At 45.1% G+C, this 15,426-nt stretch overlaps 1 protein-coding gene across 2 annotated transcripts in view; it reads right to left on the minus strand.

The window, feature by feature from the left end:
* Positions 1–15,426, minus strand: part of SLC7A10 (solute carrier family 7 member 10) — a 40,147-nt gene that overhangs the window by 10,207 nt on the left and 14,514 nt on the right. For both annotated transcript variants that reach the window (XM_072934283.1, XM_002188293.5), the window contains exons 2-3: positions 7,111–7,315; positions 168–319 (exon numbers count right to left, since the gene is read on the minus strand). In XM_072934283.1, the coding sequence (XP_072790384.1) occupies positions 168–319; positions 7,111–7,315 (357 nt within the window). The remainder of the gene's footprint in view (positions 1–167; positions 320–7,110; positions 7,316–15,426) is intronic.

Raw genomic sequence — 15,426 nt, forward strand, 5'->3', positions numbered from 1 at the left:
GGAAAGGGACAGAACAGCCCACACCAGTCACAGTGCCGCTCCTGGGACCTCCCCACTGCCCTTTGGAGCTGGGGCCCTGACCCCAGCCTGGCTGGAGTGACCCCTCACTTGGTCCCTTGTAAAACCATGGCAAGATCTGTGTGTGTGTGCAAGAAGCAAATACTTACGTAAACACACCATGGAGAGGATCCTGGAGGCGTTATAGGGGGGAATACAGTTAGGGAAGACAGGCTGCAGGACATAGTTTGAGAAGGTCAGTGCAATGACAGCCAGACTAGTTGGGTACATGATAAGCACTGCGCTCCACAGCAGCAGAAACCTGGAAAGACAAGGAAGAGCAGAAGAGAGCAGGGCTGGGGCTGTGCTGGAGGAGGTTACACACCTCAGCTGTGCGCAGCGTGTCGGGGCTGAGCACTTCATGCTGCTCACACACACCAGTGTCACCCTCCTCAGCCCTTCCCCGCCTTCTCAGCACAATCTCTATTTTAAATTAAACTTTGTACGGCAAAACATTGTTGCAGCGTTTCTGAGACAGAGAGGGCATGATTGATGTCTGGAATGAGATTTGAGCTACTCCAGTCTAGGCCTCAGATTTGGGCCTTGTGAGGCCTTCCAGCCTCTGGCGCAGTGAGAAATTAAGAACTTGTGGCACAGTTAGAAATTGTATTAAGGTGTGATGGGGAGCACTGGGCTGTCTGGGTGTGAAGTAGTATAGGTTTATAGTGTGAGGTTTAGGCCCCCTTAAGACAAAGATAAACAATGTTAACTTGCCAATCAGAGTGCCTTTGTAAACTGTAAACTATATGGAAGTGTATATAGACTGCCATCTTCTCTCGAATAAAGGGAGAACGTGGCATTAATCATATTGGCTGGATGTACGTTCTGTCCTGTCCAGCTCTCCCGATTTATGAGGTCCCTGGCTTTGAAACATGGTTCAGGAATGTGTGGGAGAGTGAGGATTATGGCCAGCAGGCATGGTTTGATTTAACTCTGTGTCTAGATGAAGGGAGCTCTGCTGCTCCTGCACTGACATGTCACCACAGCAGATAGTAGCCATTGAAGGCACCTCTAAAGGGTTTTGGCTGCAGCTGTACTTTTAGGACTGCTACCAGCTCCCTGCTGGTCACTGGGGGGGTTTCTTGTCCCCTCTGGTGTTGGCTCTCTGACCCAGGCCAAGGTAGATTAGTGCTGCAGTGTTTTGTGATGGATCACACAGCTGGGCTGGCTGCCTGCTCCAGCTGTGGCTTCAGGTGATTGCACCCAACAAGGTATTGTGCAAATATAAAGGGTGAGATATTTTGGTTTTTCATTCTGTGCAAAGGGAAAAAAAAGTTTAAAAGGCAGCAGTGGATCAAGCTAGTATTTAAAAAAATATTTGAAGTATTATTTCTATAGTGAGAAGTAGCCATTGCAAGAAAGTGAAGGTTTCTTGCCATCTATAGGCACACACAGACACACACAGTCATTCATTCACATACATGCACAAATATAGTCTGCAGGGATGTGTGACATAAATGAGGGTTTGAAATGCTATTTCCAAATAAGACAGTATAATTTCTGTATTACATAGGTTGCTCTTTATGGGGCTGCACCCACCCAGTGTGCTCCCTGCTTCCAGCCCTGTAAATGTGGCACAGCTGAGGGAGCTTCTCTTTTGTGTCATTAACCTGGAGGGAGTGCTGCTTGCTGGCTGCTCCTCAGCTGAGGTGGAAAATGTTTCTCAGTAACCTCCTTCACTTTGCCTTCTTGTTCCTGAGAAATATGGGGCAATTAATTAGCTGCCACAGTTAATTTGGTAAACCAGACCAATGTAAGAGCTGGGTACCTTCCCAACTGCCACTGTAGTTTTTTACAATAAACTCAGCAGGTTTTTTATTTGTCTTTATTTTCTTGTGTGACTCCATTTTGGGAGTGGTTCCCCCCCACCCCCCCACCAGTTTCTAATGTTTTTCATTGTGGTTCAGAGCAGCTTTCTCCAGCGATTGCTTTGTGCTATTTGGTGTTGTTGATGATGGACCCAGCTTGGGACAGCTCTGCAGATCCTGCTTGCTGAGTTAACTCAGCTGGTCCACACTGAAGAATAAATAGAACCTAAAGACTACAATAACAATTTGCTGAATGTGGTTAGGATGCTGATGGTGCTGCCTTAGGTCAGGCTGGTTTGTGTGGCTGTTGACTGGCAGGGCCTTTGCAGAAGCTACCAGCAGTTTTTCCCTGTCAAGTTTATCTTCACCCATACAAATTACATAGGCTGAGAATTGTGGGGAGAATTTGGTGAGGAGAGTGACTCTGAAAAGATGATTTCAGGCAAAATTTGCCCTTGTTTCTCTTCTGTAATATGGAGTGTGGTGTAGCTGGTATTGGGTAGAACATGGTTTAATGGGAATGGATTAATGACAGTCATGGAACTGACGTGCAGGATTGGTAACACAAGTTAAAGCAAATGCATCATTTTAGTGGGGGAGGACAAAATTGCACTGTCAAATGTGAAGATCAAAAGAGAGATGGCAGCAAAACAAGAAGGAAATTTGTCTAAGGTGTAGGCCCACTTTTATGGTGTTTCTCCAGGTAAGTTTTAATCAAAACCTGTTTCTGAGAAAAAGATCTCCATGCTGGTCGCTGAGATCACATTCACATCTGTTGTGGTTTGACACAGAAAAAGAATTTTCTCGGAAGGAAGAGGTTAATTTAGTCAGGGGTCAGGATTATCTGGAGGGTAGGAACCTGATTAGAGTCCAAGTTGTGTTTCACTGTAGTTTGTTAGAGTTAGGTGGTGGGAGGAGGAATGTTTTAAAAGGTTTTAATTTTTCTTTCTTTTTTTTTTTTTCTTTTATAGTAATATAGTAGTAGTAGCTTAATAAAATTTTTTTCCCTTGTTATTAAGCTTAGGCCTGCTTTACTCTGTTCTTAATCACATTTCACAGCAGTCAATTAAAAAGTTGCATTTTCATAAGAGTGCTGGCATTGTGCCCGTGTCAAACCATGACAACATCCCTAAACAACCAGCTGTGAGGGCCAGGGGGCAACGCTGGCACATGCCATGTCCTCCCAGTGCCAGCAGCTGCCAGGGCAGGATGAGGACCTGGAGGCCCTGCTGGCTGGGGATGGCTGCTCCTGGGGAAATGGCTCGTGGAGAGATTATGTGGGAGATGACACAGCATGGCACACCTGGAATTACTTTGTTCTTCAGATGGAAAGTGGCAGAATTATTGCCCTGAAGGGCTGAGCTACAGCACTGGAGATGGAGCTCCACCCTACAGCCTTTCACAATCCCTCAGTAGCTGTGATCACAGAAATAAGAGAAGTTAAATCTTCTCTTGTTGCTGGTTGAGAAGTGATAAGATATTTATAACAGGTTTGAGACAGCTAATGTAAATAAAAAGGAAGATGTAACTGTTTGATTTTGGTTGGATTTGGTCAGAGTTTTTTTTTTTTTTTTTTTTTTTTTGTTTGTTTTTTCCCCCTTAACATTGCAGTTTGCATGAGAAATCTGAGCTGCTGCACATGCTGGTGGTGAAGGAGCTGGTAAAATAACCTCTCTGCCTGTATTCTAGCCACTGGCTGGATGGCCTCTGCTGTGTTTGGTTGTTGAGCCTGATCTAAAGCTCACTGCAGTTAAGGGCACACAGTCCCATCAGTGTGTATATGAATGAGATAACTCTACTCAGAGCCCATCCCCCTGTCTTAGAAACAGCCCGGGGTTAGTGGTGCCATCTGCTACTCCTGGGAATGTGTGGCATTCATGTGAAATGGCAGTCATCCCTGGACCAAAACTGAATTTTTTTGCATGCTAATTTCCTCACCTGTGGAAAGAAATAAACAACATGGTTTCATCTGGGTCCTAAATAGTCTAGTGGACTTAGTGAAATTGGTTCTCAAATATCTATTTGGGATGTGCCTATACTTCCTCAAGGATCTCTAATTAGATGTGTTATGGGTTCAAAACAGCCTGTGAAAATATAAAATTCCAGTGTACCCTACTTGTGCACCACTGGCAAAAGAAAACAGTTTGAAACAGCCCTGCTACAACTCACCTTAGTACAGTTCAGGAAAAACTGAACTGGTTTAAGCTGGAGCCAGTCTGAATACTATTAATCCTACATTGCTGAAAGACTTGCTGCCTTTGGAAAACTCAAAACTTCATGATAACAAAAAAGAAACATATATTTGTGGAAGTATATTTCAGAGCATGTTATAGTTGCAGTTTAGAGTGACACTTCTCACAGCTGTGGCTGGAAACTCTGCACGGACTGATTTTGGTAAGGATGTATGGCCAGTCAGCAGGCTCAGCTGGTGAAGAGGCTGTGCTAGCTGCAGCATCGCTGCTGAGCATTCAGGGGGACTTGTATTGATCAGAAACTCACTGGAGGGCTGTTCATGAAGCTGAATTTATTCATTGTCTTCGCAAGAATACCTATTAAGGCCTTTATTTATCATTTGGGGTAATGTTTGTATGACTCAGCCTTGCAGGCCCACAGGCATGTGAGGAGAGCTGTGCTCAGAGGGCTCCTGCAGCACAGGCTGTGACACATCCCCTAGAGTTTGTGTCTGCTCACACACAAATGCTGTTTAAAACCCAAATGATTCCTACATAGAGAGGAAAGCAGGAGTCTTTCTCTGGTACCAGAGCAAGCCTGGTAATACTGGAACCCTTCCTCACCTCCTCCTGCTCCCTTGGCCAGAGGAGCTGGGGAGTGTCTCTGCTCAGGCTTGAATCCAGCCAAGGTTTGCCATCACCACCATTTCAGCAGTGTTTCATGCTGAGACAGGGCTGCTGCCCTGCAGCCACAGCTGCTGCCAGCTCAGGAGATGGCCCTGCCTGCCTCTTCCATGCCATTCACCTTCTTACATCACACCTGGCAATGTGGCTTTTTAAATAACAAGTTATGCAGCTGTTAATACTGCCAGACACAGAAGCTGGGGCATGTAACGCTTCAATGGCTGTCACAACCAAATATTATTTATTTGTGCCTTTCCATGAAGGGAAACATAATAAATGAGAGGATTTTGGGAGACAGGGATAAGACAACAGAAGTGGAGTTGTTGTGGTCTGGGTGGGTACAGCATGTCCTCTTACAACAAACTCCTTTTTATGAATAGACCAAAACATCCAACTGGTCACTGGGAAAGTCAGGTGCACAAAACTTTGTGTGCTGAGTTTGATGTACTCAGCTGCAGAAGGATTAAATCAAAAGAGAGCAGCAGTGGTTTTTATCCCAGGGAGGAACAGTGCAGGCCCCTTTAAGCTCCCCAGGTGGGAAGCTGGAGATGTTTGTCAGAGCTCCCCAAGGCTGCAGCCTTTATGTGGTGGCTCAGCAAAGTGCAGCAGGGCACAATCCCAGCTTGGTTTTACCAGAAAAAAAGACCCAAGTCCCCCCCAACCTACCTGATAGCTTTTGCCTAATACAACCCTTTGTCATAATAGTGGGACTATTTATTTTTTTGAGAGAAGAGCTAACATCTCTACACAGGAAGGATGGGAGCACTGCTTCCCCTCAGGTGACAGGTTGTGCTTTTTTGATATTGTTTGTGCATTACAAGCCTGGACACCAAGTAAGTGCTGCCCAAGCAGAATTTCCTGCCTTGGGAGGTGAGACTGTCCACATGCTGGGGAGTGATCAATCAGCTGGTGTGCTGTTTGTTACAGCAGCTGCACAGCTTGGTGTTTGCAGGGACCAGGCAAGTTCTCTGAATGTGGCAGAGGGAGCTAGAAACAATTTAAATTGATTAAAATAAATTAAATTAAATGTTAGTGGTACTTGATTTTAAGTAGTTTTATTTTCTCCCCTAGAAAGCACAATTCCTTTGGTTTTGTGGAACTGTCACATTGCTGGGCTCCTTCACAGTGATGTCCCAGGGATGGGACTTGTGAGAGTTTGTGGGGTTCTACGCTCTCAGCTCCCTTGTGCCTGCTTGCAGACACTGTTCCTGCCAGCAGGCAGCAGGGAAGCTGCAGTGCCTGCTGCAGTGTCCTGGAGAGGCAGGAGCTCTGCAGGGCAGCTCCTGCCCCCATCAGAGAGCAAACCTCAGTGGAGCTGGGATTTGGTTAGCCAAGCCAATGCTGCTGTTGCCTCCATCTGTTCTGTGATGCCAGTGTGAGTTTTTGTGCAAAGCAGGACAGCAGTCAGAGGAGAGATTCCATCAACTAAAGAAACACAGACTTCATGAACCAGCAGAGGGCAATGGCTGAAGTTTGAGAAGCATCAGAAATGTACCTTGTGAGCAGGCATGCCTGGAGCACTGTGGCACTGAGCTGAGGCAGGCACGAGAGGACAGCCTTTGGGACAGGGGACAGGCTGCCTCTGGTGTGCCTGTTCTGATTTGGCCTTGCTCAGCAGCCAGCTCAGCTTTTACAAGCTCGTTTTCCATCTCACATGAGAAGGAATACTCTGGTTTGGTGGGGGCTCTTTCCTTACTCTTTCTCCAGTTTTCTGTACTGGTGCTTGTTTTTCTTAACTAAACCACCAGCATGTGGTATGGCCTCTCTACTCACAATGAGAAAGCTGGTCAGAACATGCTGGTGCTTCTCTAGTAGTCTATGAGTACAGGCTGGCAGCTTAATTTATTGTATAGAATACATGAAAAAGTGTACACTCAAATAAAAAACATAACCTCCTCTCACTTGTCCCTTCCTCACTTAGCCACACTCCATTAGTATTATTTTCAAAGATAAATTCTTCCCTGAGTTAGCATTCCCCCTTCTCTGTGTTTACAGCACTTGGTGATTCTGTACAGCAGGTCAAGCAGCTTTGCTTTATTTTGGTAAGCAGCTCCAGCCTGGCCTCCCTGATGGGTAAAGCTCTTCAACACAAGGCACTGACCATTCATGACTTGCACACAGGAAGATCACTTGGACACAGCATCACTCTTTTCTGTCATGGACTTCGAGGCAGTGAGGGAAGTGAAAGGATCTGTCACTCTTCCTTAGAAAACAGCACTGGGAGGTCTGTGTAGGGACAATTTGGTATTTCTAACAGAGAACAGAAAGATTGATTTTGCTGAAGCGTTTTTATTGACAAATGTTGTCTCTTCCAAGTCAGATGGCTTTCTCACATCAAATACACAACATAAATGTGCTTTCAAATGAGTTTATAGAGATAGGGTACTTACCCAGCTAACCCACCAAAAATCTCAGTGACATAGGAATAATCCCCTCCTGATTTGGGGATGGTGACTCCCAGTTCAGCGTAGCACAGCGAGCCCAGGGCGGCCACACCGCCACCAAGCACCCAAATAATGAGAGCCAGTCCCACCGAGCCGGCGTGCTCCAAAACTCCTTTTGGGGAAATAAAGATCCCAGAGCCAATGATGTTACCTGGAAAGGACAACACGTTAGCAGTCAGGTAAAAGAAAGAAAATAGTTGGCTTTTATTTATTCAAAACAAGGTAAACAAGCTCATAGCCCCCACTCAAACAAAAAACTCAGCAGTGCCACACCTGTGCCCCTCTTTCAGATTTTCCATGACTGCACTGTTTCTGATTATGCCCTGGCAGAAGTGTTGCCATTTATCAGCAATCAAAGATGGTAAAAGTGTGCTCAGCTCTGCTGTTCTCAGCTGAGGATCCATGAGTTTTCTGGCATGAACTTCCTCAGCCTGCAGAAGTGTCTGCTCTCACCTGCCATGCCTAAGCATATTATTGAAAGGAGTTAGAAGTGACTTTGTAATAAAGATTTTTCATCCACTCCTAAGAGGAATTTGTACAAGTTAAGGCAAATTTTCAGGGAGTTTGGGAGGTCAAAAAATAAAAAAGTAGCATTATCTATAATGATAGGCCCAAAAGGTGTGCTTGCCACCAAGGATGGATTTAAGATTGTGCTTGAAAAAGTAATCTCAAAGTCTGAAGTATTAAAAACCCATAAGCATTTTGTACTTGCAACACCTGTGTTGTTTAGTGATCAGCCATAAAATTTAAAGTTATAATGTGGCATGGCTAAAATATTGGACAGAATGAGACAATTGATGTGAGTTGAAGCAGTGCTGGGTATAGAAAAGGAGTGCTGGAAACCACCAGGTGCTCTTTTTTCATGTGGGGCCAGCATGTGTTACATGATGGGTGAGCAGCTGGGTCAGGGCTGGGCACAAAGGGTGACAGTGGCTGGGTGACATCAGATGGGGCCTGTCACCACTGGGGTTCTGCAGGGCTCCATCCTCAGCCCTGTGCTCATCATCTTCACTCATGATCTGGACCCAGGACCCAAAGGAAGCTCAGGGAGCTGCTGATGGCACTGAATGAGGAGGAGCTGCTGCCTCCTGTGAGGGCAGAGGCCCTGCAGAGGTGCCGGGCACATGGAGGAAGGGCAGTCCCAGCCAAGGGAGCTGAGCTCAGGCAGGGCCGGGCTCTGCCCTGGGCCGGGCAGCCCTGGCTGGGGGTGCTCTGGGCAGGGAGAGGCTGAGGGCAGCTGCAGGAAGGGCCCTGGGGCTCTGCTCCGTGGGCAGCTGGAGCTGGGCCAGCAGTGCCCTGGCAGCCAGGAGGGACATCCCTGTCCTGGGGCACTGCCAGGCCAGGAGGGACATCCCTGTCCTGGGCACTGCCAGGCCAGGAGGGACATCCCTGTCCTGGGCACTGCCAGGCCAGGAGGGACATCCCTGTCCTGGGGCACTGCCAGGCCAGGAGGGACATCCCTGTCCTGGGCACTGCCAGGCCAGGAGGGACATCCCTGTCCTGGGCACTGCCAGGCCAGGAGGGACATCCCTGTCCTGGGCACTGCCAGGCCAGGAGGGACATCCCTGTCCTGGGCACTGCCAGGCCAGGAGGGACATCCCTGTCCCGGGGCACTGCCAGGCCAGGAGGGACATCCCTGTCCTGGGCACTGCCAGGCCAGGAGGGACATCCCTGTCCTGGGGCACTGCCAGGCCAGGAGGGACATCCCTGTCCTGGGCACTGCCAGGCCAGGAGGGACATCCCTGTCCTGGGGCACTGCCAGGCCAGGAGGGACATCCCTGTCCTGGGCACTGCCAGGCCAGGAGGGACATCCCTGTCCTGGGCACTGCCAGGCCAGGAGGGACATCCCTGTCCTGGGGCACTGCCAGGCCAGGAGGGACATCCCTGTCCTGGGGCACTGCCGGGCCAGGAGGGCACTGCTCTGCTCTGCTCTGCTCTGGGCTGGGGGTCTCACCCTCAGTGCCGGGGCAGTTTGGGGCACCACAGCACCAGAAGGACAGGAAGGCACTGGGGAGTGCCCAAAGGAGGCCTGAGGATGGGAAGGGTCTGCAGGGGAAGCCTTATGACTCCTTGATATTGCTGTGTGCTGCAGTTTTAACAGCTGTACTCGTGTATATGGAGAAAGACCTTAAGTGATAAAAGCCCCTTAAAAATGATCTGCTACCTGCCAGCATACCTACCTGTGTACCTGCATTTTCACAGATCAACGTGCCTGAAAACACTGCACTGCTGGGAGGAGCTGGTGGGATTGTGGGGAGCATGCTGAAGTTCAGACATACTGTTTTTTACCAAGATAGAGCTGTAGGTTTCCATTGCCTCTTTGGGATGGAATCACATTCCTTTCTGGCCATCCAGTACTGAACAAATGCCCAAAGACAGAATAACCCCTAAATGGTTCTGCTGGCTCCTTCCATGCCATCTCCTCCTGCTCACTACCCTTGCTCACTTTAGCTCAGGTTTGCTGCTATTTTTGGCAGCAAAGAGCAGAGGCAAATGCCCACCCTTCAGCAGGATCTCAGTTTCCACCCCTGTCCCTTGGGTCACCTTTCCCTGTTGTCTGTGCACGAAGAAATCCAAACACAGCCTGGCATCCCTCACACTGGTAGTGGACAAGAAACGTTGCAGCATCTCTGCAGAGCTGTGCTCGGGGTGCTGGCAGGTGCTTCCCTGAGCCTTTGTGCTGGCCAGGGGCTGAGCTGGGCTTTCTGCACCCACTCAGCTGCCCTGGGGGATGGACAGAGCTGCAGCAGGGTGGGAAGGTGGGGATGGAGAGACAAACAGCAGCAGGTGTCCATGGCTTAGAATGATGGAGCCTTGTTATGGTAAGTCTGCCAAAGCAGTCTTCCTCATCTGCAACTCTGTCTGAGCTGGAAACAACCAGAATTTTTTTTTTTGTTTAAGGAGAACATTTTCTGGGTGCAACTATCTCAAGGAGCAGGACAAAGACCAGACAGATTTCTGGATAGTTCTTTACTACAAACATTCTACTAATTTTTTTTTTTTTTTTTTTGTAAATTAAGTAGTGAATCATATTTTAAAAAATGTCATATCCTTCATGAATGAATAAAGAATAAGGCAAAATTATCTTCCAAAGCCATGATGTATTTCATATTACTTTGCACTCACAATATGTGCAAAAGCCGTATCAGTAGGAGTGGAACTGCTACACCCCTTCTGATAACAAAATGTTCTTATGAAAATCTGCCATGAATGTGGTAAATGTGCCCAAAAAGTACCTTCACTTCACTTGGTGTAGGACATGTTTAAAAATAGGTATGGTGGAGATACTGAAATGCTCCAGAAATTAAGATGTCAGAAACTGCCTGATGAGAAGCAGTTTTAAGGAGTCTTGGTCAGCAGGAACTGGAGGGAATTTGGTGAGCAGCTGTAGGTGTGAGAAAATGCAATATGCACTCTTTCCCATACATAACATGATATTTTGTCATCTCTTGTTTCTTGGTGTTTGTTGCCTTTTTTCCTGCTTGTCACATAATATGGAATCGTTGGTATAAAAATACCATGACAACCTCAGCTTTTGTTTAAAAATCATGTTACCAACCCCTATGAATCAGAAGGCAAACAAAATATCCTGAAATATATATATCACTTCTGAAATCTTATTCAGCATCTTTTTTTTTTTTTTTTTTTTGGGACAATGTTGAGAGCAGTTTCCATATCCTAGAAAAATAGGAAACGGGGGAGGGAAATACAAAAGAAATGAAAAAAAGGAAAAAATGTCTGTGTCTTTTTATCTCTCAAGTCAAGTAACACATCCAGCAGTGCTGGTAGTAAAATTAGCAGAATGTTTGCATGGAAGAACCATCCAGAAGGCTGTGTGGTCCATGTCCTGCTCCTTCAGATAGTTGCAGCCAGAAAGTATTCTCCTCAAAGAGAGGAAGTTGTGGCTGTTTCCAGCTCAGAGTTGCAGTGAGGAGCCCAGCCTGTCCTCAGTGAGCTGCATGCTCAGCCCAAGAGGCCAAACCTGTGGGTCAGGTGAGCCCAAAGCAGCTGCTGGAACGTGGCTGTGAGGTGGGTCCAGCCTCTCCTGTCAGCCATGCTCCATCTCTGATTCAGTGCAAGTGGGTCCCAAACCTGGTTTTCTGTGAAGAGAATGCCAACCCTCCATCCTTTCAAATCTCCAGTTGTTTATCTAATTATGTTTAGGATTTTTTGTGACCTGGCCCTGGAATGGCTTTCCTAGACCAGTCACACACATGCAGCATGTAGTTTTGCTCTGAGGTCAGCAGCTCATGCAGAGCTAAACCATTTGGGAACTGTGGTAATGATGTGAAAATTAGGACATTTGGCTTATTGAAAAATCCAGTGTTTTCATTTTGCCTTTGGCTTTTGAAGTATGAAAGGGAATGTGGGTATGGGGGTTTTGATGTCTTTTAATATAACTATGAAACTAATTTCTTAAACAAAAGCTGAATTCTCAACAAAACACTTCAAGAACTGTACTTTGAAGGAAAACAGTACCCCTTTGCTTGTGAGAAAATAAAGGAGCTTGGTAATACTTCGCATATTCACTTAGTATGCAAAATCCTTAGGGCATCTTTTATTTATCTGCAGCACACAATACACAGACTATAAAAACAGTGGATCTCGCAGCCTGTTGAAAGTATCCATCAGTTCTGTAGGAATGGATTTATTATATGTAGAGACCATATTTGGTCTTGCTTGGATAAAACCAAGCAATTTCCTGTATAGCTAGCAAAGAAAAATATCACTCACGCCCTTGTATTGCATGCACGTTTCTTTAAAGATCATCTGAAATTCTGAATGGATCAGTAATTTGTCTAAGCAGCTCTTTCCCTTACAAAGTGATGCTTTAACAACAAAGAAATTCTGTGCCTTTTTATTCCTTTCTGGCCACAGTCAGGTAAATCAGTTTGTGACTAGTTGTTCAGTGAAGGATTACAGCAGGCTAAAGAAGTGTGAGTGTGCATCCTGCCAGCCCCCTGCTTTCATGCAGGGCTGCTGCTGTCCTCAGGAGATGGCACTCCACACCAGGGCAGCTCTGAGGTGGGGAGTGTGACACCCAAGGGCAGGCAGGGCAATGCCTGTGCTAACTGGGTGTCCTGCTGCCCTCAGTGATGCTGTGGAGGTGTGTGCCAAGCACATTTCTCTCCCTCTCAGGATTTTTTATAGAAGTGCACAGAGAGAAATGAAAGAGAAAACCATTTCTATTTCTGCTCCTTGTTTTTCCTATGTGGAATGTGTTTGGAGAATTGTTTACCTGGAGTGAGTGCTTGATTGGATTCTGGTGAGGATTGTTTGAGCTGATGGCCAATCCAACCCACCTGGGGCTGGACTCTCAGAGAGGGTCAGGAGTTGTGTTAGAGTCAGAGAAAGTAGTATGTAGTTTTAGTATCCTCCTTTTATAGAGTATATTAATGTATTTTAGCATAGTTATAATAAAGAAATAATTCAGCCTTCTGAATTGAGTCAGACATCATCATTTCTTCCCATTGGGTTCGCCAGCATTTACAATTGAGGTGCATCCCATGCTTATGGAATCACAAGAGGAACCAATAAGAAAGCTCAACTGCAGCAGTGAGCATCCTCAAAGATGATATCCCCAACTGCAGAGTGGGTGTTTTATTGCTGCAGTTGGGACAGAGGTCTGAGTATGTGTCTGGGTATATTTACTATGAAGGGCAAGTCTGGCACCCGTTACTTGGTGTCAATGTGTCAAGATGTAGAAAATGGGATTTTTTTTTTTTCTCTTAAAGTAATGTTTGAGACAGCCTGATTTTGGGTACAGCTCTCTGATATATTGGTATATTGTATCCTCAACAGCAGATACAGACAGTTTTCACTGAGAATAGAATAATAATCAAAAAGTTCTCCCATCCTCTCAGGACTCCCACATCTAGGTAGACACTGACCAGGCCAACAGGATGACAGTCTGTGTCACTGCTTAAAAAAGTTCTCTTATAAACAAATGCTGAAGCTTGGCATCCTTCCTAGGAATTATAAATAAATATATATTTTCACAGTAGAAAATATTGTAAAGAATTGAGAATCCTGTTTGGCAACAGCAACAAAGAAATTTAATCAAAAGGAATTGTGCTTCGCAAACTTTAAATCCAAATTAAATATGAGGTGGATTATGTCAATAATGGTGATAATATAACCCACCATGGATATTTATTTAAGTATGTATGTAGCAGAAATCTGCTAAATGAAGCAGCATCTGGTGCTGCTAATTGCCATTAATTGGCTGCCAGGAGTTAAACACTCCCCTAAACACTGAGGATGTCAGTGACTGGTTTTGGTTTGTGAACTGGGGGCATGACACAGCTACAAAGCCAGTCAAGAAGTTAAAGCTCATCATTTTGGTGCAAACTGGAAATGTTGTGGCAGCACAGAGAGTCCCAATGACTCTGTTTATTCACAGTAAATCCACCTGCTGCTCTCTGCCCACACCAGTGCAGCCTCCAATGCAAGGACTGCAAGTGTCCCCTCCTCCCCTGCTGAAACACAAAGACTAAATGAAATCCTGAAGCAAGACAATAGGTCTAAAAAATTGCTAGGCTGTAGGGACTCAATGGAATTAAAACTATCAAACACTTCAAGTGTGCTTTCTTAACCTCTAGTCAAACGTGAATTTAGGCTATGTGGCAGTTAAGGTATTTGATGCAATTTCCTGGAGTTTTTTTGCTTTTAAATAGCATTCAGAAAACTCTTAATGAAAAACAGATAAAGAATAAAATGATCTATAAAGCCTGGCATTAAAATAATAGCCATTTAACTTCATATGCATGTAAAAGAATGGAACTTCTGTATTAGTGGAAAATGAATTATGGCTGCTCTGCTAATGCTTGCAAAAAAAAACCCTCAAAAATGGCTGTAAAAATAACAGTGATAATTTAATGTCTAAAGGGGTTAGTATTTAACAAAATTAAACAAACTTAAAACCTGACTTCAAATATTTATGTTAAAATTCCTAGCAAGTAAGAACATGACTGGCCATTATAAACTGCTGTTCTGGCATTCCAACTGGATTTTACTGTGTTAAGAATTTATAATCTGATTATACTACACACAACTTTAAAGATTTTAAAAATCAGTCTGCTTCAAATACTGACAGAAGAGTATTCCTTAACTTCTGATAGATGTATAAAGAACATAATTTACCTTCTGAGCACTAATATGCATGTGTAGTCCATGAGGGCCTGAAGAACCAAAATTTTCTAACAATGAAAGTGTGACAGAAGAGAAAACTGAGTTAAGGAGAGTAAATATTTCAGGCATAACTTCACTAATGATACCTGATGCAGCCTTACAAGGCGTGCAACAGTCTGTTCCAGTGATTAGGGTTAGATTTTGCTGCTGCATGAGGTACTGTGGAGAGGTGTAAATAATTTAAATTTCTATATATTAAAATCAGTCTCTGCTCAGCAAGGCACAGCTGTGCCCTGTCCAGCTGCATGAAGGACAGGGAAATAGCAGACTTGCCCATCTGGTGGGAAATGGGCTGGAAATATCTGTTATCTGGAGAACCTGAAGAGCTGTGGCAAGGATGGAATATCATTCTTATCCCGAATTTTAGTGAAGGTTACTATGGGTGCCAAATTTTTGCTGTTCTCCCTAATAATCAACCAGTCTGCAGGATGATGGCATGTATCCTTCCCCAGAAAGAGAACAACCTCAGCCTTCTCATCTGTAATTTTAAGAAAATATAAGACTTATTAAATTGCAAAGACCACTAATAAACAGAACTAGCAACTGGATACATCTTGTGCATGCCAGCTGCATTGTTGTGATTTTGGGAGTGTGTTAGGCAGCTGTGTTGCTAACAAAATTAGATGAAATTAGATTAAAAATTTCAATCTAGAGAACAGCAATCAAGGCAAATTTGTGCTAACCTCAGTCTTCACAAGGCCTTTAATATATCTGGAGCAATTTGAATAGTTCTTTAAAAGTAGTAAGCCGCACATTTGGCTCTGGCTAAAGGTATATAAACTGCTTAATGATGATGGTTTGTTTGGATTCCCTTTCCACTGGTAGTGGAAGTCAGCCTTAAAGGAATGCAGTACTCTAATCCTGCAAGATGCATTTATGGCACTGCAGTGCTTTGCTATTTACCTGAAACCTGCTGCTTGCCACAGGAGACTGACCATGCTCAGGCCATTAGTAATCCAACCTCTGCCAAAGCACCCAACACCTTAAACCCACAAAAACATGGTGGTTTAACATTTCTACCTTTTTGTAAAATTAGTGATAATTTGTCGATTGCTTTTCTTCAACAGGAGC

This window comes from Taeniopygia guttata, chromosome 11, assembly GCF_048771995.1.
Source record: "Taeniopygia guttata chromosome 11, bTaeGut7.mat, whole genome shotgun sequence".
NCBI lineage: Eukaryota > Metazoa > Chordata > Aves > Passeriformes > Estrildidae > Taeniopygia > Taeniopygia guttata.